At 41.2% G+C, this 23,849-nt stretch overlaps 2 protein-coding genes across 7 annotated transcripts in view; both read left to right on the forward strand.

Annotated features, from left to right (window-relative positions):
• HIF1A (hypoxia inducible factor 1 subunit alpha) overlaps window positions 1-9,404 on the forward strand; it is a 35,416-nt gene extending 26,012 nt beyond the window's left edge. For 4 of the 5 annotated variants that reach the window (XM_080394889.1, XM_080394890.1, XM_080394891.1 and 1 more), the window contains exons 13-15: window positions 528-636; window positions 3,401-3,527; window positions 3,692-8,664. In XM_080394889.1, coding sequence (XP_080251015.1) covers window positions 528-636; window positions 3,401-3,527; window positions 3,692-3,843 — 388 coding nt within the window. In that variant the 3' untranslated portion in view covers window positions 3,844-8,664. Of the gene's footprint in view, window positions 1-527; window positions 637-3,400; window positions 3,528-3,691; window positions 8,665-8,869 lie in introns of those variants that run through there. The other variant, XM_080394892.1, reaches the window with a different exon arrangement.
• Window positions 9,405-11,636: 2,232 nt separating this feature from the next.
• Window positions 11,637-23,603, forward strand: SNAPC1 (small nuclear RNA activating complex polypeptide 1). 2 transcript variants are annotated; one of them, XR_013929369.1, is made up of 11 exons: window positions 11,637-12,279; window positions 13,000-13,159; window positions 14,896-15,036; window positions 15,681-15,785; window positions 16,843-17,001; window positions 17,458-17,529; window positions 18,743-18,805; window positions 19,764-19,905; window positions 22,365-22,448; window positions 23,117-23,272; window positions 23,359-23,603. XR_013929369.1 is itself a non-coding variant. In XM_080394895.1 (10 exons), exons 1-10 carry the CDS (start codon window positions 12,152-12,154, stop codon window positions 23,146-23,148), a joined length of 1,086 nt encoding a protein of 361 aa, XP_080251021.1. In that variant the 5' UTR covers window positions 11,637-12,151; the 3' UTR covers window positions 23,149-23,603. The 2 variants fall into 2 exon arrangements, 1 of the variants encoding a protein (XP_080251021.1); XM_080394895.1 differs by having other exon boundaries at window positions 23,117-23,603.
• The last annotated feature ends 246 nt before the right edge of the window (window positions 23,604-23,849 follow it).

Below are 23,849 nucleotides of genomic sequence, written 5' to 3' on the forward strand. Positions count from 1 at the left end.
TATACCCATACAGTATTTCTGATGCTTTTCTTGTCCACTTTGCTTTGACGTAAGAGGTGACTACAGTCTGTGTGCTACACTTATTGCTTTTAAAATGAGCCCTATTTCACGATGGACTGGACTGTGGGATGTGTAGTACATATGTATCATTATAGAAAATTCCACAAAGTCAAACATCAGACTTTTGGTACATAGAAGATTTATCGGTACACAGAAATCCTCAGAATAGACTTTTTATCACCCTTCCCTCCTTCCTGTTGAAAGTGAATTGCTGAACTTTTATGCTTTTTTTTTTTCCTGCAAAGACTTTAAAATTTTTGTTGTAACTCATTCTGAGCTTCATAGCAAGATTAAAAGCTGTCATTTGCTATGCTCATAGACAATGATTGTTGAAATGAGTACATTATGAAAGAAAAGTAGTATAGTTCATAAATTCAGTTCTGTGATATTGTATATAAGTGTCCACAAAAGAAAAATGGGTTGAGGATAGTAGAAACGTCTTAACAGCCTGAATCAATTTTTCTTAGATCTACTGCAGTGGATGAAGAACTAAATCCAAAGATGCTAGCTTTGCATAATGCTCAGAGAAAACGAAAAATGGAACATGATGGTTCACTTTTTCAGGCAGTTGGAATTGTGAGTTTTGTTTTACCATTTTAAAATATTCACTTTTAACCTTGCAATTTCTGAAATGAGGCATCAGTGCAGACTCCTGAGTTTAGCTGTTGGTATGCAGTGCAATCTTGGGATCAGAGATAATTGTTGGACAGTGAAATTCCCACATATATGCAGATACTGACTCTAGTTCTCTCTTACTGTCAGCTGTTTCAAAAGTGTCCTGTATACCCAAGCACATTTCTTGATTAGATAGAAGATACTCTTCTGTGAACATACACGTTTTTCAGTAGAATGTGTACAAGTGTAGACATCACATTTAAGTTTGTAATTGCCATATTTATTTAACTTTTGAACTCAAACTCAATGTTCCTATTTGTAGATACTGGAGATTGTTCTTATTGCTTCTTTCTACGCTTTCATTTTTCCATCAAATCTGAGTTTCCTTTATCTGATCGGATAACAAGACTATCTCTGAACCATAAGGGAATAGAATTCATATAACCTAGCAAATGTATTACTACCGCTTCAATTTCACGCACGCTTTTATAGTATTAGTGTGTGTGACTGAGTAGCTCATCACCTGTCCTAGGCATTCAAAAGAAAATTCTTAAGTATTGTTAGATTTGTGTCACTTAATTGGGGCTATCCAGCTTGTTACTTTCTAGAAGGGTATTTTGTCTCCATAGTCTTTGTTTCTTACTGAGAGTTCTTAGTATTTTGAAACCTTGAGCTTTGCTATTACCTACTGTTACCTCTCTTCTTGCCTTCATTGTAAATTTCTACTTATCTTAAGTTTTGCACAGTTAATTCTTAGTTGCTTTACTGCAAAGTAGCCTTTGAGATTCTTTGTTTCTTTAGTGGTCCACCTCCTAGGTGTAGTCACCCATCATGTCTTAAAGTGCAGGATTACTTTTCTTCCAAGCTGTGAATTATTCCTGTATTAGCATTCTGGTTTGAGCATGAGAGAAATCACTATATGCTGTTTTTATTAGTGCTCTCTGGAAGAGCTGAGAGAGCTTTTATACGTCCACTTTTTCTGAGGCAAGCAGGCTATATTTAAAAAAAAAAACCAACCACAAATAATTGTACTTATGCCATTGTTTTCATTTGCTAAATGCTTTCTTTGCACCTTCATGCATGTTGTTCTCTTGCTTCTGGTAGCTCTGTAAGAATTCACAGCTCCGTGAGACATTTTATTGCCTCCCCTTGCCTTTTTCTCATGCCTTGGTGTTACAGCTGTCATACAGTGTTGCTGATAATGCTCAAAATGGCATGGGATGACATCAAATACACAGAATGCAAGCAGGTCTGTATTGACTGCTGTCGTAGCCTTCAGGCTTCTATGCTTACTGGCTTTTTAATGCTTAAAGGTTCAAAATTCATCCTTTTGTTAAACCTTTTTCTTTTTTCTTCTGTATCTGACAAAGACGTTGCAAATATTTTGATGGTTCCTTCACAGTCAGAAGCTGGATTTTCCATGTACCCGCTTCTTACTGACATTATTTCAAGCAAGCGCTTTTGTTGTTTGGCTGCTTTTTCCACAATGGATTTCTGAGAGGATGAATTAGGCCTTGCACACACACAGAAGAAAAATGGAATTAAGTCCAGGCTTACAGTACGTGGTATTCTGGGATTGTGCAAAAACTTGCCACAACTTCACTGTAAGGAAGTGGGATTTATTTTGCAAAGAGTGAAAATAAGTGAGGACTAAAGTAAAATACTACTTCAGGCTTCAAGAAAACAGGAGAATTAGAGAAGGGCAAGATGTGTTATAGTAATATTATGAAATAACGATCCAGATCATTACATTGAAAAAGATACAAGCTACACCTTTCTTAATATGAAGGGCTGTATTGCATTCACAGTGAAAAAAACCAAACCCAAAACACCAGCAATGATGTAGGTGACTAACCTCCCTATGAAATGCAGCTTCTAGGTCCCAGTTGTTTAACTAAACTTTTATTACACAGCTGTCCTTGGACTTGCATAGATGTTTTATAACCTGAAAACATATGTTCTTTTCTGTTTTAAGTGTTCAGGGTAATGGCAGCATTCTGAAATACTTTTTCCTCTTTTTGCAGCAGTCAGTACTACTAACAAGACAAAACTTTGCAGATTCAACTACTTCTGCTAGCAGACTTGATATTAAGATGGCGTTTTTTCCTTCTACCCTATCTGTTCCAGTAGCAGCTTCTTCTTACTTATCCTAATTATACGGAGCCCTTGAAAGCTTTCCCATCTCTGTATCTTCTGTGCTGCTGTCAAAACGATATGCTAAGGAGCCGTACCTGCAGTGGAATGGCTTAGGACTGCATTCCCCACAAGACTTGGGTCAGGTGGCTTGGTGGCAGTAACTGGAGTGCCAGCAGAATTTACATCTTAAACTTAGATAGAATCGACCTACCGAGGTTCCTGAATCTCCTGTCTACGTTATTAATTCCAGTGCAGAAAACTGTGAGAGATTTCAGTGAAAACCTGATGCTTAGTCACCTAAGAGCAGTGGTAATTAAATGGGTGTGTATGTTGTACCTGTACATGCTAATCTTGAGTATGGTAACTAATGATAACCAGGATTATTTTCTGTAAGGGAAGTAAGGTCTTGAAATCTGATTCAGTTTTCTTTGGCCAGTGTACTTGGAAATGTATTTCTCCCCAAGTTCTGAACAAAGTCCACTTTAAATTGTAGTAGTGCCTACATTAGTGACAGAAACTAATTTGGAAGAGGGATGTGGAGGGCTAGAAAGATGCAGTATTCATTAAAGGAGATTTCATTTCTTTCTAGGGGTCTTTATTCCAGCAGACAGGTGACCGTGGGGGAAATGCATCACTGGCTTGGAAACGTGTAAAGGGATGCAAAACAAATGGTCATAACGGAGTGGAGCAAAAGACAATCATTCTACTATCAACTGGTTAGTATCCTCTTTTAATACATAGAGAGGGGTGGAGGGGGCTGCGTGAAAGAGAACAGAGTGACAAAAACATACCCAGACTTGCCTCCTTTATGAACAGTCTTGGAGGGAAGGTTAGGCATGGTGAATAAAGTGCACTTTTTCTCCTTCCCCTCCCTCTTCAGACATAGCAAGTAAACTTCTAGGGCAGTCAATGGATGAAAGTGGACTACCCCAACTCACGAGTTACGATTGCGAAGTAAACGCTCCCATACAAGGCAACAGAAACCTGCTACAGGGTGAAGAACTGCTCAGAGCTCTGGATCAAGTTAACTGAGCTTTCACAATATTTGTTCCTTTTTTGGACACTGGTGAATCATCACCTAAAGCAGTCTATTTATATTTTCTATATCTGATTTTAGAAGCCTGGCTACAGCACTAATTCAGTTAGTTCAGTTTTGATCCCCTTTCTACTTATTTTGACAGTCTTTTTAATATGTTCTTTACGTAACAATAACTCAAACTGTAGTGCATTTTTATAATTCTTTGGTACACTTTTAAGTCCATTACATTTAAAACACACTTGCAATAGCAGCTTTGAAATATGCACCTGATTTTAAAAAAATATTTATTTTTTGGCTGGGGAGTTGGTCACAAAAACTTACCATTAGTAAAATGTCAACACAGGAAAAACTGGCAATACTTCCATCCTGCTCTTAATAGGTAGTTGGAAGACTTGTGCTCTCTCACTCTTTATGTTCAAATAAGTTTTTTATTTTAATAGTTTTTATAAGAAACAACAATGCTTTGCAGCAGTGCATTGTAGCCACAATCGCACAATATATTTTCTTAAAAAATACCAGCAGTTCCTCATGCAATATATTCTGCATTTATAAAAACTAGTTTTTAAGAAGAATCTTCTTTTGTTTGCCTATGAAATCATGTTTAAACATGGATTATGTCATTATTTTAGTCATGTTGTAATATAAATTGTTCTTAAATGCTGTCTTATGCTTTTGACTTAAATGAGTGTGGTTAGTCAAAGGAAAGGCTTTATCTGGAAAGGGCTAGCAGCATTTTATTTGGATACATTCTCAATTTAGAGAAAGTTTGATGTTCTTAAAGTAGTAACTTTGCCAGCTTAAAAAAAAAAAAATCCCTGCCTGTAGTTGTTGAAGTTAATGCTAATATTGTGTATGATCTTAAATCTAAATGTTCAGCTTACCCTGTGTGGTATAGGTGATATTTCAAGCAGATTGTAAAACATCTTGCATTGTTAGCGAAGTTTTATCTAGTACATCATTGAGTTGCTCAATATTTTGATGTTTTGGTTTTATGCACCTTGTTGCTATTAACATCCATATGTTTTCATGTAGATTTCAGTAACTTGAATATATTTAGAAGCCTTTTTATTTAGAAATATATAGTTGTCACAAACATCTTATTTTCCTATATGTACTGTACAAAACCTTCATCCACTCATTCTTTTGCTCTTTGTGGTTGGATCTAACACTAACTGTATTGTTTTCTTACATCAATAAACTATATGTGGACCAGGCCCCCTTGGGGAGTGTGTTATCTGAGAGAAATGAGATAATTTATATTTTTGTTAGTGGTTATTGTTCATCCGTGTTCCCTTTTTAACTTAGAGTTGGTTGGAAATCACTGCTTCCTTATTTTGATTGTAACATCTCTGCGTTAATTATTTGAGCCTGTTCAGTACCGAAGTCTCCTAGACAGTGTTGTACTACTGCTCGCCAAAGATGTTAAACTTCTAAATCTGTTACCGCGCCAGTTAGCAAACTTGAAAGTGAGGAGACAGCATATTTGTGTTACTGTAGAGTGGAAAGATTCTTCTTTGTGACCAGCTTAAAGGCTTGTCTCTGGAAGCTTTGTCAAGGTAACACTGGAAAGCAGGAAAATAAAACTCACAGGAGTGATCAATTAAAGGTGGATTTTTATCACAAAACTGCATGATTAGAAAATTAAGCTGGTACTTGATTATAAAGCTTGTTCTATGTTCTTGTGCTGTTGACTCAGTAACTTTGACTAGGTGACTTCTCATTGTGTGTCATAAAACACAATGCTATTTACAACCTTGTGATGTGTAAATATGGTCAAGTTATTCTGTGCATTCTTCAAACTTGTTTAGAAAAACTTAATATAAGAAATCAAATATGGAGTGTCAAAAGAATTATTTTGGTTTTATTTTGGAAGCTTTGGTTTCTTGGGACTCTTCTGAGTCTTTTGAAATCAATATAATGGTACATAATTTTTAAACTGTTCTCTAAAATTAGTTTCACCAAAACGAGCACTTTTCAAACTGACACAATTTCATTAAATTGAATGCAGACTATTAGCTACCAACTGAAAAAAAAAAAAGATAAGGCACTGTTAGCAGAAGACAGCTGCATAGTTCTTAAAGTTTTGAGTAGAAGTTGCACAGAGGAGAGAGCACGTAGGTGCACTAAGCTACAGCTGAAGCCTTGTGCAGAGAACACTTTGAATATATATATACACCTGCTACTGAATATTAAACATTTTTAATGCAGCCTTTAAGTGTTCAAAGCTTAAAAAGTTATCTGGATAAAAGCAGCAGAACTACTGCCTACCTGCTGTGTGAGGGCTCTTGGATAGCTTTCTTTCTGTGGCATCCCTTCCTCTGTCAGCAGTTGAAAGGTTTGATAGTGAAGTTGCTAAAGGCTTGGGTAAAGCATCAGCAGTGAGGGGCATCCCTTACGCTTAGCTTTGCGTGGACTGACATGGTGCTTCAGTGGGATAGTGGGGAGAGTCTTGGAAAGGTCCAGGTGGGTCTGGCCTGGCGGGTTATCCCTATTCATCTCCCGAGAGAAACATCGTACCGTCCTGCTTCATGCTGTTCTGCTCTCTTGGAGGAGCCTGACCTGTTCGGATCTGTTAGTTCCTCTTCAGTGTACTTTAAGAGGGCAGTAAATATTCATGGAGAAAAATCCATGTTAAAAAGAGGAGGAAAACTTAGTCACCCATGTGATTTACATTATGAGGCTGCTTTAGTCATCTCTGGTCTTAATGACAGCAGCTGTGGATTTAAATGAGCTATGCTTCATGTAAGAATCTTCCCAGCTCTCACATTTGTTTTATTATATGTAACAGCAAGGCATAGCACTTGATTACTGTCCTAGTAAAAGTGACTGAAACAAGGGATGGAATGAATTGCAGTAGCTGTGTTTGGTTACTTTAGAAAAAAAACCAAACAAACACCAAAAACAAACAACCCCAAACCAAACAAAAAACCCCACCACCAAACCTCCCAGAGAAAAGTAACAGTAATTGCTTTAGCCTTGTAAGAGCTTTGCTAAATGCAGATGCAAGATCACAAAATCTAGAACATCTAGTTGCTTTGTGGTCCTGGTGGGTTTTGTTGGTTTGGGGTTTTTGTTTTTGTTCTGTTTGGTTGGTTGGTTTTTTGTGTTGTTTGTTTGTGTTGTTTGTTTTTTTTTGTGTAGACTAGGAATACACAGCCTGATTCTAAATCTGCTTAGGATGACAAACTTTTGGAATACATTGCTTTCTAAATGTTTTCTCGGTGATTTGGAATAATTGCTTTGCTGACTTGATACTTTTTTTTTTTAAATGTTGAGGCACTATATTAGAGCATTTATTCTTCCCCAGTAGTAAAGAAACAACTGGAGGTAGATACAGTGTTTCCTTCTGCATATGAAATGTGCTACATCATGTGAAAATGATGAACTGAGGAGAATGTAACAAAGTTAGGTTCCAGAAGGTTATTGTGACCACAGCAGTAGTGAAGCTTACGCCTTCTTTGTGGCATAGCACAATTACTGTCCCTACATATGGATTCCAACTGATGTCTTTAAGTGATGACTGTTGTTGATTACCTTTTGTTAAAAGGTAAAGGAATTTTTAACTCGTACTTATGATGACATCATTCATTCCTTTACCTGAAAGTAGTTATAATTAACTACAGCTGTTGCTCCCAAGAAGTCACTTAAGAAGTCTGCTGTCCAGTAACTTGATCCGAGGTGTAACATACTGAGTAAATTAAGGTAGCCTGGCATCCAAAGTACGGCTTTCTAACATACCTTCCTCCCATGTGGGGAGATAGGCTTGGGCTATATTGATCTTTGGAAACCTCTGGGTGAAATGGAAACAATTTACTATTCAAATTTCCTTCCCTGTGTGTCTGTGTACACACATTAAACTCTCCCTAGGTAATTACTGAATTAAAGAATCATGGATTAAGGCCAGAAAGAACAACTAAAACCTTACACATAGCACTAGTGACAATTTAAGGATGTCAAAGCTTATCTTGGATGAATTGATCAGACCTGTTTCCAATGAAATACAACTGTAAAATCAAAAATGTCTGATGATTACTGGTTAAACTATTACATATTTACTACTAACTTTTCATTATTTAAAAAGTTGTTCAATTAAACAGCTAAACAATGGTAGCTAAAGGTAGAAACGTGGGCTGTTGCATCTGTACCTGTTGGCAAGCTTTGTCCCCTGTTACAGTGCTGACTGAGCTGTTCCCTTTGCTGAGCAGTGCTGTGGAAGGTTGGAGCTGTCAGCCAAGCTGGCCGTGCCCGAAGTCAGCCATCTGCCCCCCCTCCCTGCTGATTAGCTGCTGCCGAACAAAACGCACACCTCACTCAAATGTCACTGCACTTAATGCATGTTAGTCAAACTGTGAAGGTCCGGCACAAAAATAAACACTTCATGGGCCAGGAGTACTCTGTAGGAAGATCATTTTCATAGGAATTCATGTGAGCTGGGTAACCAGCCTTCATTAAAAATACCATTAGCAATTAGGCACTTGACTCCCTGGAAAGCTCCATTCTGGAGAACTGATTTTTTTGATTCTAATTCTATAAATGAGCTGTCATTTTCCTTCTGCTTCCCTGTTTACCTTGAGCAAGTTACCAAAAAGTTAAAAGAGTTTGCTACTGGATTTATACAGTATGGTAGATTTTGTGAATAATAGCAGTATTCTCTCATGAAGAAGTGGTATATTTTAATGGAATTCTTTTTTGGAACCAAGTACAACGTATTGCAATTGATATTTCTCTTGAAACATTTTGACATACTTGTGACTGTATTTCTTTTTGATTGTGTAACAGTATCAAATTCAATAAAAGAGAGGGTTTGTTTCTAATTGGTGACAGCTGTGATCTTTCTGTTCATCTTTTATCCCTCTTCTAAAAGATGGAGATGGAAAAACCACTATTTAAAGTGAACTAAACCACTATGCAGCGTAACTAAAACTTGCATGTTTAAGGCCATGAACACAAACACTGACATTAAGCATGGATGTGGTCTGTTTTCCAAAACCATTTATAAATTCTGTCTTGCTCTTACAGCAGAATCCTGTTCACCTTAGACACAATCGTTATCCCACCTGAACTGTGCAGACTACATGCATGAACAAAAGAGGTAAAGCATACGATTTAACAAGTTGGACAGCAGTCATGATGTAGGTTTTCCTGGGGGAAGCTAAAGAGAGAAGAGAGCAACAGATATGGAGCCAGAGGGACAGAGAATGTTTATGAAACTCCTTTGAGTAATCACATCAAAATAAGTAACAAAACAGACTAGTTTGAATCCAAGTGATGTCTCCAGGTGATTTTTGCAAATAACTTGACAAGAACGTGTGACTCTTGCTGTCTTGTTAAATCAATACTGGACTGATTACAAATCTTTTGCAGCATTTTTGCTTGGTTGGGAAGTCTGAAAGCAGAAGGTATATGCAAGTGCTGTCACAGGAGTGTGATCCTGTTAATTAGTATTAGTAATAGGTTTGTACGTACAGAAGTTTTAATACACTATGTAATAAAATATATCCACTATTTATTCTCATGAAAATCCATTAAAAATTATTTATTTTCATGTTCTCAATTTGAAAATGTGATCCAATACAAACATTTAAGGTATTTTTTTTAAAAAAGGAGTTGTCTTGTGCCATGTGCAACTAGAGAACCCCCTGTTATTTATATCTATGCAGGATAAATGGCTTTTTAACTTGCAACTTATAAGCTTGGAATTAATAGGGCAAACAGGACTTTATCCTTTTGTTCTAAAGTTAAGTAAGAATATGAAGAAGATACAGTAATCAGCATACTCTTCCTTAGATAATCTAATTTCAATTATTTTTTTTTAGTTTGGTAGGCAGTCTATTAAGAATTTAAATGTACTAATGAAAAATTTGAAGGAGCAGTAGGTGAAAACAGAATTCATCGAGAAAAGCAGAGTACTAATTAGCCTAAAAGTTGACACCATATTTTGTTGTATATACCACAGACGGGGAATTCTACCAAGAGACCCTGTTGCTTTTTTCTGTTCCTCTGCATTTTCAGTCTTTAAACTGTAGCCAAACTTTCTGCAAGGAAAAACTTGGCACATGTTAACATATGGGCACAACAGCTCATCCTTAGTACACCTTACACCATGGAAGCGTCATGGCATGCAGCTCCATCTGCCTTGGGGGGGGGGGAAGACATTTCCACCTCCACAGACAGCATCTCTGGCACATCACAACGCTCACTGCACACTTAAAATACAACGATCAGAAAACACACTCGAGCTTTACAAATTTGGCATCACTCCAGAGCCAAGATCCTCTGCTCCTTTTAAATTCAGGGATAACTCCAGTAACTAACTAGGGCTTGGCTTGACCCGTAAGTAAGGATGAACTCACTCCATGTATCAATTATTAACTTGCTCGTACTTTGAATCTGTAAGGCCAGTGGGGTGCAGGAGGGTTGGAGGTATGTGTACATTCTAACTGCTTTCACAACAGCGCTGACATTCTGTTTCAAAACCAGTACAATCTGTTGAAGGCAGGGTCCCGTACTGGATGAATGGGGTCACTGCCTGGTGTCTTGAAACGGGAATCAAAATGATAGATGAAAGTGTCACCTTCTAGGGGGATGCCAAACCAAAGCCCAGCAGGTGCCGCTCCGCCCTGCAACTGCTAAAACCTGTCCAGTGCGTACATTACAGCTCTGCTAATGCTTCTGTTCCCATCATCAATGACAGTGGCCATCAGCGGTGCTTCAGTAGCTGGGTAGCTGATTCTCATTCATTTCCCACTCATCTATAACGGCTGCTAAAGGTTGGATTCCAGCAACCTTTTGGGAAATAGAATAAATATGGGAAGATGCTTTCGTGCCTGAAGCATTGTGGAAGCTACTCTCATTGTAGGAGCTGACACCTATAAGCACCCGGCTTTAAGGAGCAACCTTTGGATCAATTAGTAGATACTAATGGCGAATGGGAGAACATCACGGTACCAGAGCCGGCAGAATTTAAAGACCCATTTTGCAGCGCAAGCTTATTGGAAAAAGTGGAACGTGAACTGTTAAACTGGTCCCGGTGCCAGACTCCTGCAGGTTTACATCCCCCAGGAGGCAGCACGCAGCGCCCGCTACTTCTGCGTGCCGGTTTCCCCCGTTAAAGCTGCCCCAGCGCGGGGTCGGGCTCCCAACACCGGCCCCGCTCCCCGCGGCAGCGCCCGGGATCCGCTCTGCGGCCCGGAGACCCCTCCCCGGTGGGGGAGACCCCACCGCCGCCGCCCAGCCCCGCTCCCGCGGCACCGCAGGCGGCCCCCCCGGCCCAGCCCCGGCTACAGGGGCGATTCCGCCCTCGGGCGACGTCGCCTGGAGCCCCCAGCCCCTGTCCCTAAAACCTCCCGGGCGCTGCGGGAGGGCTGCGGGGCCCCCCGGGTACGGCGGCACCGAAAGCGGCTCCCCCGGAACACGCCTCGCGGCGCCCCGAGCCGCTGCCGGCTGCTCGCCCGCCGCCGGCCCGCGGGTCCGTACTCACCCGGGGCACCGGGGCTCTCCGACGCCGGCGCTGCTCTCCCCGGCCGCCGCCGCGGCCGCTCGCCCCTCTGTGCGCGGCGGAGCGCGGGGCAGAAGAGCCCCCGCCGCCCGGCTCCGCGCCGCCGGCGAGGCCGCACCCACCCACCCTACGTGCGGCTCGGCAGCCGCGGCCCCCGCTCGCCCCGGCCGCCTACGTGTGGCCGTGCATGCGGGGAGCGGGCGGCACGCCGCGCTTGGGCCGGGGGGGGCCGCCGCCTCACACAACCCCCCCCCCCCCCGCCGCGCTCGCTCGGGCGGGAACGGGGCTTCACGCAGCCGCCGCGCCCCGCCGGCCGCCCGCTCCCCGCTCCAGCGGCAACGGGGCCCTCGGCAGCGGGGGGGCCCCGGCAGCTGGGGCCGCGGCAGCCCCGGCGGGGCACAGCTGGGGGCGGCGGGGCGGCGCGTCACGGCTGCGCGGCCGCGAAGCGCGGGGCCCCCCTTCCCCCGGAAGGCCCCGCTGCTCCCGGGACTGCGGGGGTGCTGCGGGGTCAGCGGAGGGGGGCGCCGGGGCCCCACCGGCACCCCCGGGCTCCCTGGGGCTGTCGTACAGCGGCGGCCGCTCCTTCCCGCCCGTACCCGCACCCCCTCCTCTCCCCGACCGCGGCCCAGCCCCCACGGCGCGGGGACAGAGGCACAGCACCCCCGGGGCAAGGGCAGCGGCTCCCCCCACGCCGAGGGCTTCCCCCAGGGTCGCCCCCAGGGCCCAAGCCCCGCCCCCTGGAGGGGCAGCGCGGCTGCGCGGAGAAGCCGCGCAGGCGCCGCGGGGCGCGGAACGGCGGCGGGATGAGCGCGGTGCCGGGGCTGCAGGAGGACTGCGAGGAGCTGCTCGGCGCCTTCCGGGAGGCCGACACCGTCCGCTTCGAGCGCTTCGCTGAGCTGTGGCGGGAGCGCCGCTTCCACACCATCTTCTAGTGAGCGAGGGGTCCGGGCCGCCCCGCCGCGGCCTGTCCGCTGCCGGCCGCCCTGCCGCGGCGTCTGCTCGGGTGGTACCGGCCCCGGCCGGCCCCGCGCCCCGCCTCAGGGCGCCCCCACCGCCTCAGGGCGCGTTCCCCCTCCTCCTCGGAGCGCGCCCCCATCCCTCAGGGCGCCCCCCCCCCCCCCCCCCCCCCCAGTTCATTGAGCCTTCCCCTCTCAGGGCCTGCAGCTCCCCGCTGCCCAGCCTGCCCCGCGAAGGGGTGCTGGCGAGCGCTGCTTCCCTCGGGGCAGGGCCTGGCGGGGGGCTGCCTGCCTGGCTAGTGGGTGGGTGGGTGGCAGGCAGTGGGCACCGACCCCTGTGCGATGCTGAGGAACAGGTGTGAGTTGGGTTTGTTTGGTGCGTTGGTAATGTTGGTCGGGTTGTTTGATAAGCTGGGACACTGACACCTCGGGGAGCTGGGTACGGGCCTCACGAGATCAAAAACGCGGTTGTGGCACATGGAATTTTTCACTTTAGATCTAATTTAATACAGAGAATTTCATGCGGTACTGTGTGAGAGCTTAAGGTCTGGCTGTCTTTGAAGACTTCCCAGAACTTGGGCCCTATGATAATACATTTTAAAATACATAAAGCTTGTTTCTGCATTGTGGATTTTTGTAAAACCTGTGCTTTTATATTTACTTGCTTTAACATGCTTCCTTTTTGTTTACTTTAGTGGTAGAATTAGAGCTCTGGAGAGGAATAAGCTCACAAAGAAGACTTTGGAGCTGGCACAGCAGTACTTCTTGCCCCCGTACGCTTTCCAGATTCGAGTTGGTGCTCTGTACCTTTTATATGGGCTCTATAACACGCAGCTTTGTCAGCCAAAACAAAAGGTAGTTGTCCTTGAGGTTTTATTATTCTCGGGAGATACTAGACATTAAGATATACAGTATACTTCTGTCTACTTTGTCATCCGAGATGGGCAGGCCATTTCCTCTCACTTTCTTAAAATAACAATATTTAGAACAAGATGGTCCCTTTGATAAAGATAGCCTTTCAAATACCTTTGGGTTTGAGAACTTCGGTGGTAGTCACTAAAATATTGCATATGCCTCCTAAATTGTAGCTCTTTGTTCAAAAATGCAGAAGACTAGCTTTCAACATGGTAACAGAGAATGTGCTTGTCAGCTGTGGGTGAACTCGGTTACAGCCCCAGTTATTCCTTAGAATTTAAAAAGAATGAAGACTGGTTGAATTACTTCCAGTTCCTGTTAACCAGAAGTGGAATTAGTAAATAGATTGAAAAGGTGAATGCCTGAATGGCGTGACACCTCCTTGTTGCTTTTGGGACAGGAGACTGACTGGTATGTAACTGTAGGAAGTGGTTTACTTGGAAGCTGTGTGATGTATGTTATGTGCATATGCACAATTGAATCAAAAATCTTTAAATAAGAAGCCAGAGTTTCTGAGTAGTCTGCAACGATGCCGTTATATCTCATATCTTGACTTCAAACAAGTCAAGACCTCTTATGGAGATGAATTTAGGCAATTTTAAACCCACTGCTATATAGCTGTTAAAGAAAATGTATTTTGAATTAAGAAATTTAAAGTGCTGAAGCTGCTAAATGGCAGAACCAGGCCTCGTCCCTTGTGTACTAATCCAAGGCTGGCTTAAAACTTTGTCAAGTTAATCAGTAGAAGAATAGAAAAATAATAGATGATCAATTTGTGTACACAGGTGCTCTCAGAAATGCAGGTGTTTTCAGAAAAATTAGTATATGTAAATAGGAATTGCTTGTTCAAAGACTAAGTGTGCTTGAAGGATTGTGTGAGTTAAAAGCAGGCAGAAAGAAGATCATAATCTGAGGAGGACCTTGAAACCGAGGCAGAGGCAGGAACCAAATAGATGAATCAACTGGGACAGGGATCAGTTGATGGATTTGTAGAACTGACAAAACTAAAGGAAACTTCTAAAAACTTTGGACATTGACTAATGATTTGATAAATGTCCATAAGCTGTGCTGTATCCCTTTGTTTTCTGCCACTCACTGAGGTGGTGGCCCAATTGAGTTGTGATTAAAGCAAGCCCAGCGGTACCCACGTGTGTGTGAATTTCTCCTTTAACAACAGCAACTGTTAGAGAGTACGGGAGTTACCAAAGAAGCTAACTTAGGTAAAGAGAAAATGAAGTGGGCAGGGGAGATGAGAGGAGCAAAAGCAAGCAAATAAGGGAGAGATACTTTTATGAGCATCTCACTGGCAGCAGCATCATGGTACAAGTATTGTTTCCTAATGATTTTGTGAATGGGAGTCTCCTAGGTGAGTACTGGTTTAGAGACACTTCAGAATGTGAAGAATAAACTTTTTCAAATGCCAAAAGTTACTTGTGTTCTGTGTTGCTGGCAGAGAAAGCTTCAGTGAGGGTATTTAATGCAACAGTGTAATAAGCTTCTCTGCATGAAATTTAGAGTAGGATCCTTTCTGTAGTTCTGCAATAGTGTGACATGCTACACCTTAGATATCCAAGAACTGTGTGTAGTATAACATGATCACTGTAGTCAGCTGAATTAATTTTTATTTGTTGAAATGTGCAGGCTTGTATAACAAAATGTAAACTGTTTTGTTGCAGATCAGAATCGCGCTCAAGGATTGGCCTGAAATCCAGAAATTTCAACAGGATCTGATAGACTCCCAGCATTATGACGCAGCATACATCTTTAGGACGCTGCGATTTGCCAGAGCATTCCATTTCACAGCAATGCCAAAGCTAGTGAGTTACTACGTTAATGACTTACTGTTTTTAATTAAATACCTTCAGCTTTCAACAGCACCCATGTATTTAGTTTAGCTTTGAGGCTGTGTTGAAATGTAGTATGTCTTGCTTTATGTATAGGTATGTGATGTAAAGCTTAGAGCAGGAGTCATCAAACTTTTTAAACAGGGGGCTGGCGCGCGGATGAAGTGGCAGGAGGTCATCTGTGGCTGCTTGGGTTTCCCCCCAACCCCCAGTGGGGATGGGGCAGGGGGGTTCTGTAAATACGAGGGCCGGATTGAGGACCCTGGGTGGCTGTATCTGGCGTGCGGGCTGTATTTTGAGGACCCCTGGCTTAGAGGATGTTTGAATGTAGCATGCTTCTCACCTGAAAATATTTTTTTCAGTATCTAATCTTCTTATCAGATTTGAGGCGTCTTACCATTTGTGGAAATGAGTCTGGGTGCTGAATTAAATTCTTCATTAGAGAATAATTTCTGAAAAGTCCTGACTGAGCACTTGACAGTAAAGCTGCATGCTATTGTTGATGAGATGGTTCTATGTCTTTAGCATCTCTCGATGGATATGCAGTAAGGATTCTCAAGACCTTTATGTCATTTTAAGTTTGCTATTAGGTTACAAAACATTGTCTCTTGCTTTAGCTGAACTACAGAACTAAGAAGAAGATTCAGGAAAGTGCATTTAAAGAAGAATTTAAGGACCCAAGTAACAGAGTAAACAGCCTCATCACTAATGATGTATTGGAGGTACGGTAGCTTTTAAAGTACAGATTAATCAGTGAGTGGGGTTTGTTTTGTTCTGTTTTTCTTCTTTTGTTGTCCAAGAGCTGTAACTTCTCCTATTAGCACAGTCTTGTCCTTTGTAAGGCTTCTCACAGAATGCAGACGAGGGTAATAGCCTGTAGTTTTACCGAACACTCAGAAACACAGCATTTATTTATTTTGGAAGAACATGGTACCTTTATCAATACTGAAATAGGCTCTAATGTTTTGTGCATTTGCCTCTATAAGATGTAAAAGGGGAAGGGAAGGGTGTAAATGGTTCGTTGTCTTTTAGGCGGAGAAAAAGGGAAGACTGCAGGCAGGTAGGGGAAGCATGTTTGTTTTGATAAGTCTGCAGGTTGCAGTTGGAGACTTGATACTTGTGGTATTATGAATTTACTTATCTGCAAGTTTATAGCCTTCTTGAACCTTTTATTCCTTCTTTCAAAACTTGGTTTTGTTTAATATATAATAGATTTTATTAAAAATGGAGTAATTCAAACCAGGTATCGGTTCTTATGTTGCTCGTTATGACTCAGTAATAGACGTTTGTTAACAGGTTTTTCCAGTTGCTGCTAGCAAACATGTATTTGTAAGTTCATCATTACCATCAGTAAGGTCGACTACAGTGGTACAAAAATCAGTAATCTGTGAAATGGCAGGGTGAGAAGACCTGCTTCCTCAAAAGGAGGGAGTAAAATGCTTCCTCCAAAGAGATTAAAATAGACCACCATATCAGAATGAGACCTGTATGAGCGCTGATCTTCAGTATCAGAGACTTCCTTATTTAAAAGACGCAAGAATCTGTTTCGTCATTAGTTTGCTTGGTGGACTGGTCTGACAGTGCTAGGTAGCAGTATTGGTAGGCTCCCTAAAACTGAACTGATCTAAGCAGAATACGTTTCTAACGCTCCTGCTGGTTCAGTGGTCTCCTTGGAATGGTTTGTGTAACTCTGGTTTTCTTCGTAGAGGGTGAATATTGCTTTACTGCTGGAATTTGTGTTTTTTCCCCCTGAAAAGAGCCTCTTTTTTTTAATCTTAGGAACTGATGAATATTCATGATCACTATCAGAAAATGAAGTGCATCATTTCAGCTGACAGATCCCAGCCAGACAATGCCCTGAGCTTGATAAAAGATGAATTTGTAGTCAATCTTAAAGACATCACCTTGGAACATCAGGAATGGCAGCAGAACAGAATGGTAGGTAATATCAACCGTTACACTGTGGCAACTTAACAGATGGTGTGAACATGTAAGAAATGTCTTTCTTAGTGTAATTACCTCTGAGCATACTTGATAAATCTCAGACTTAAGTAGAAGGAACTGTAACACTGGAGACGTGGAATGAGTAAAACCCTAGGCAGTTATGGTATGGGGGGAGAGACATGGGCTTGTATGTGGTACTGCCTCTGTGATAACATAAATGATTGCTGGGAGGTCAGTCCTGGAAGAAACAACTTAGGGCAGCATTAGAATGACCATATGAAACACCTCTGTAACACTTATTCTTGGATCGAGGAAAGGCCATAGTGTAAGATTGATGGAGAAAATAGGCATGTGTGTAAATATTTCCTTGGTTTTTCACAGTTCTTGGATTTTAGATGTTTTATATATGACAGACATTTTTAAAAAAATACATTGGGTTTTTTTCCCCAGAAATTATTCCTAAGTGCTAAAGAAACCGATGAAATACAAGACAAAAAGGAAGAAGGACCTCTAGAATCAGAGGTAGGAAAAGTGAATTCATTTGTTACATTGCACAGGCCAAATCTGTTAGCTTTTTGTCTTCAGATCACAAGCTAAGCATTGTCAAGCCTTAGTAGTGTCAGAGTAAGTTCCAGGAATAGCTGGTGGGGCTGGCTGGTTTTTCCTGTTTGTTTGTTTGGTTTTGTTTTTGAAACACATTGTTTTCTGTTAAGCTGTGAGCATTCACTGCTGTGATAGCTCTTAGATGCTTGTCATAAAACCTCTCTTTCAGGTAAGGAGGGGAAGGAGCTGTATTTTCTTGGGCAAACTCCTTTATGGTTCCTACTGTTTCAGCTGAGTGCAGTATCCATTTTTTATGCTACAAAATTATGTCACGTTGTTCATGTCTGCTTATTTCAACTTTGAATTTGAATGAACCCTGGCTGGTAACTAAATACCACACAGCCGCTCATTTCCTACCCCACCATTAGAAGGATGGGGAGGAGAATTGGGAAGGAATGTAGAACTTGAGGGTTGAGGTAGGAATAATTTTTAATTGAAAAAAAATATATAATGAAAAGGAGGGAGAAGGGGAGAGGAACAAATTCCAAAGGGAAGGGAGAAAAGAAAGCAAGTGATGCACAGTGCAGTTGCTCAGCACCTGCTGACGGGTGCCCAGCCAGTCCCCGAGCAGTGATCAGCAGGTCCAGCCAACTTCCCCCAGTTTACAGACTGAGCACGATGTTCTGTGGTATGGAATATCCCTCTGGCTAGTTTGGGTCAGCTGTCCTGGCTGTGTCCCCTCCCAATTTCTTGTGCCACTCCAACCCTCCTCCTGGCAAGTCCTGAGAATCTGTAAAGTCCTTGACTTAGTATAAACATTACCTAGCAACTTAAAACATCTGTGTGCTATCAGCATTGTTCTCTCACCTAATTCAAAACACAGCACTGCACTACCTACTAAGAAGAAAATTGACTATCCCAGCTGAAACCAGGACAGGTATGAAGTTTCAAATCTGATTTTCTCCCCCTGGGCTTTGTAACAGTGAAGGCAACAGAAAACATGTTCTCCTTTTTAATGAAATTTGAACTTTTTCTTTTCTTTAGGTAACAGTTTGGCAGCATTCTGATATAGAGCTAATTATAGAATTACAGCTGTAGTGAGATACTGCTCAAGTGATTGTCTGATGTGATATTTCATTTCAGTAGTGCTATAATAAGAGAACTTTGTGACTGATCACTTGTTTCTTTGCAGGGTTCTGAAAGGGCAAATGCGTTGGCTAGAATCAAATACAAGTCTTACTCTGCAGTTGCTGAGGTAGGTATAAAACTTGATGATAGGGATGTATTTATTTTTAAAGAACAGTTGTAAGTACCAGCTTAGTGTAAATGCTGGGTCAGAAAGGAATGGATTAAAATTGTACTCTGTAATTCAACCTTTAAATGTTCTGGTTTTCCTAATACATTGAGGAAACCCAAAGCTCATACTGTTCTTGTTAGATTTATGGAAACAGTGCAGATACGGTCTGTGCTTGGGGGATTTTCGTTTACAAGGTATCTTCTAATGTCTACGCTCTGTTGAAGTAGATTGAATAAACTGTCAAGTACTTTTAATTGCTCAAATTCCTTGAAGCTTATTATCTTGGAATCTCAGAAGATGCTTGTGAAAATGGAACTCAGGAGTTTTAAAATCAGTTGGAAGTTCTTGGAAACATTGTTTCCATAACTGCTACTTTAAAAATATTCTTGATTTGTCTTTTTTTATAGCAGGCATATGAGAAACATTACAACTTGCCGTGTTTATTAAAATCTTATTGAAAAATGCATTATTAAATGAAACAGAGCTCTGGAATGTGTAACAGTCCAGACTTGTGAATGTGCAGTAGTAATGTTTTCTAGGCACCTAAGCAAAATACGACAGTAAGGAGCCTTTATGGTGCAGCAGTTTTCAGAAGTGTTCCTTTTGCTTGCATGCAGCAGTGTGCCACATGGTGTAGGTTGATACCAACAGGGAATAGTTTGAAAATAAATTAATGTTTTGTTTCCTGAATTTTAAGTGATAACACCCATCAAATCACAGAAGGGTGTTGTACTGTTAAAATTGAAGAACAGGAGCTAGTGGGAATCTTCCCTCCCCTTCCATCCCTCTTCCACCTTGACGTGGAAGTTGATGCTTTGATCCTAGCTGATTTGTAAGGTACTGGGTGATGTATAGTAATATCTGCCTGGAGAAGTTTAGCTTTTTTGTATCATTCGTATGTATGTTTGGGTTCTAGGCTTCCAAATCCAGAAGACATCGTCAAGTAAGATTAGAATCTTCTGAATCAGGATCAAATTATGGCAGATCTCCAAGCCGAAGTAAAAAACCCAGTAAGAGACCACAGCCAGCAAGGAGAAGAGATTCTTTGGAAATCAAAGGTATTTCTCCATTACGCATGTGAACCTGGAGAGACTGCAAAAATATATCCATTGCTTTGCTAGCTGAGGCAGCCGGGTTAAATTTTACTGTTGATCATTGGAGGCAGAAGATTTAAGAAATGTTTTGCACTACCAGTATTGTAACTATTTTTTATTGTTTTCCACAGTCTGGTTAGGTAGAAAGACAACCAGAGTACGTGCAGTTTGTTGTTAATCTGAAGTCTTGTAGTGAAGTCGTGCCAATTTTTCCCTGCAAAGGCATGACCTTGGAAAAGCGTGTGCTGTGTGGCAGTGTCTTAAATTTTTCCTATTGCTGTATAACACACATACTGTAGCTTAAGATGTGTCTAGCTGTTATGACAGATAGCTTCTACTTACGAAGCTATCTTTTTTTGATGAAAATCAGCCTATCTGATAATTTTGATAGTTCATACTATCTTCACGAAGTCCAACTTAAACCTTGCCCTGTTCTGTTCCTGAGCTCTGGAAGGAATATCCTTTAATATTTCTGAAGAGAAAATGATACTGATGTCTTAATGATGATGATTGCTTTGTAAGACTAGTACCTGCATTGTCACATCAGTCATTCTCCTTCCACCTGATACTCATTACTTACCTTGTTCTTTTGTTACTGAAATTTTTAGTGCTTCCATGTGAATACAAATCTTTTGTCATCAACTGATGTAGTATCAAAACTGATTTCAGATAGGTTCCTTGATCTCAGTGTTGCAGTTATTACATTATAACAGTTCTAGGTTTTTTTTAGTTTATAACTAGACTTAAGGTTTCCCTTCCTGATGGGGGTGGAGTGGGGCGATAGGTTGGGTTTATACACCTGTGACTTGTTTTTTATGATTCTGTTCTGTAATTGTTTGATTTCTTCTGAGCATAATAATTTTAGCTAGGAATAAAAACACTTTTAGGGAGCAATTTTTTTTTAAAACCGGTACAGGGTACTTACGTCTAGTCTTTGAGACTTTTTTCTTGCTTTGAAATGCGCCCTGGAAGGAAATACTTTTAACTGCTTGTACTTGATATCATTCTGGTTTATCTATACTAATATAAGCAGCAAGGGATGTCTCTGTATGTGCTCTGTAAAGGGCCTTGCTTAATGTAGTCAGAAAAAGACTTCAAACTTTTAACAAGTAATATTGTGGAATACTAAATGCAAATACCTGTAATTTCCTCTTGAATGCTGTGGAGAAGATAGAATTTTGTGGTTGACAAGAATGGCTGCCTATAGAGTGAAAATGCCTATAGAGAAAGTACAAACAGAATGTAGTGGGGTGAGCGAGGATATGGTGAATATTTTTAAAAGTAAAAAAATCAGACTTAAACTCCTTTCTACCTCAGAACAGAAGTTTTTACAAAAAATTGATTCACCTGTTCCAAAACTGCCAAATTAATATTTTAATTTCATTTATTTGTGAAGTTTGTTGAAATTATGAGGCTGAGATCAACAACTTAAAGGATTAGCCATTTGTATGGATTCTTGTTGTATGGTATTATCATTTATGTAAATATATTCTGAAAGAAATCAAGTCTCAGAACTTGAGGACTGACTCATTTTGACATGAGATAAGACCTGGTGTGAGAGGACTTTTGCTAGATCAGAAGAGGAGGTGAGGAAGAAGATCAGCCATCAACTTAGGTCTCTGTTGAAGAGATCCTGTCTGGTGTTGCTGTTCCTTGGCATATCTGAACTGACCGGTGATTCATTGATTTATTTTACTGTCATATCATTTATGTTATCTAGATTGGCACACTTTTACTTTCTAGGTATTTGCATATCCCTGCTTATGCATCCCTTTTTTTTTTGGGGGGGGTGGGTGGTGGTGGTGCGTGTCGTGTCTGAGACTCTTTGGATTTCTTTGTCTCCTAGTTCTGAAAACATGGGAATTTACTTCTCTTAAGGAAATTTTCTTTCTGATATCCAATTTTTAAACCGATAGAAGTTGCTCTGCCATTTAAGATTGATTTATTATTTATTAAAGAGTACATGAAATCAAACAGCAAAATAGTTTTGAATGAACTTTATTTTGAAGACAGGGATTTCATTTCAGAGTTCCAATCTCTGTTTTCTGACTTGCTTACCTTCTGCTAGAAGAAAAGTTACTGAGAAAATTAATCCTTCTTCAGATATGGGCATTAGGCAATGTTGCTTTTGCTTCACTTTAAAACGGTAGGTGAAGTGTTGAAGAAGCATAAGGGCATTTTGAATTGTCTCTGGACGTTTTGTGATTAATATGCTTTAAAATTGTAGTGTTAATTACTTGTTGTTGAAGGTTTGTTTGGTGAGCCATATGCAGGTACTGTGAAACAGGTTTTTCTCTACAGCCTTTGACTTAGAAATTCAAGAGAGTGGCAAGTGAACAGTCTTATAACTGCTGGACCTGAGATGCAGAAGCAAAAAAAAAAAAGCTGACAGTTTTTCATCAAAAAAAAATATCTGTCTGCAGGTGAAATGCAAGTGGCAAAGGAAAGTGAAACTCAGTATATTGGGATGCCGATAATTGCAGAAGAAGAGAATTCGGATGACGAAGGTACAATGATTGAAATTGTAACAAACCGGTGACTTGTTTTTTAATAGCTCTCTACTGTGCTGTAGCAAAGAGCCAAAAGCGGAACAGCATCTTGTAGTACTGAAATGAGATTACATTCTCTGATCATCTTGCTTGTAGACAATGTGAATTCACTCAATTTTAAATGGTCAGATTGAAGACATAATGGTGTGTTTAGTACGTACTTTATTTACTTTTCCTTCAAGTTGTTGTGGACAAAAAGTTTCTGAATTGGGAACATTCTTCATTTCTCAGAATTTGCCATCAAATTGTGAAGCATTAAAAATACCCATAAGCAATCACTTGAGGTATTTTGTGCTTAATTTTGTGAGCATTCCATTTGCCAATTTCACAATGAAATCTTAAAGGTGTTCACGAGGAGCAGAAAGCTCTCAAGATTGAATAAGTTTTGAAGTACAGTATTTTGTTCATCAATGGAATTTTAATTGATATTTTGAATGATAGAGTGCTGTAGAATCTAAAAAGATGTTTTTTCCTATTTAAAACCATGGGGAAGGGATTGGGAGGGAATCTCAAGAGCTCACCTGATCAGTTTCCTTTGCTGGGCAGAATTAATTCTACTTTAATCATTTGCATGAGGGAAGACAGTTTGACAAGCATGTCACAAAAATCTTTTTATTTCCTTTCAGAAGTATCTCTCCCCAAGAGGAAAAGATGTTAGAGGGTCCAGTTGGAGAAGCACTAATGTTAATTTTAATGACAAAATGTGAATGTCAGAGGTAACAAGTGCTTATTTTGGATGCCGTTGATTTTACAACAAGAAGTGTCTGGGACAAGAACTACAGGTGATGCTGGAATATTGGTAGTGACCTTAGCTATCTCATGGTACAGCAGTAGCTGCCTTTATTGACCTGGTAAATGTTTCTTGTAGGAGGCAAAGTTGCTATGCCCTGTTTGAGATGGAAAAAGAAGATGATTGCTTGTTGTATTCAGCTTGTACAATGTGAGTTATGACTTGGAACGCGTGTTGATCTGCAATGATGCTTTTAGCTGAGACTGTTAAAACAACACCTCACAAAATACTTAACCATATGAGACACTTTTGTAATCTTTTATCTCTGAACATAAGGTTATTGACTGTTGAAATTAGGACAATAAATGATTTTTCACAATTTACTTGCTTCATTTTATAGTGTGTAACTTCAGCAGTGTTTATCGTGGTTTGATCCCCCAGGTGTGGGAAATGAACTTGGTGACAGACCTTTTATTGTACTCTGCCTCCAGCAGATCCGGCTGTATATTTGAAAGAAGAAATGTAACATGCAGATGACCCTAAGCTTTACAAGGGCAGGACTGGAATTCAAAACAATCTTTATAAATTGGAGGGGAGGGAAGAAGTGGGTGTGGAAATAAGCATGGAGC

This window comes from Falco punctatus (genome assembly GCF_963210335.1).
Source record: "Falco punctatus genome assembly, chromosome: 7".
Lineage (NCBI taxonomy): Eukaryota > Metazoa > Chordata > Aves > Falconiformes > Falconidae > Falco > Falco punctatus.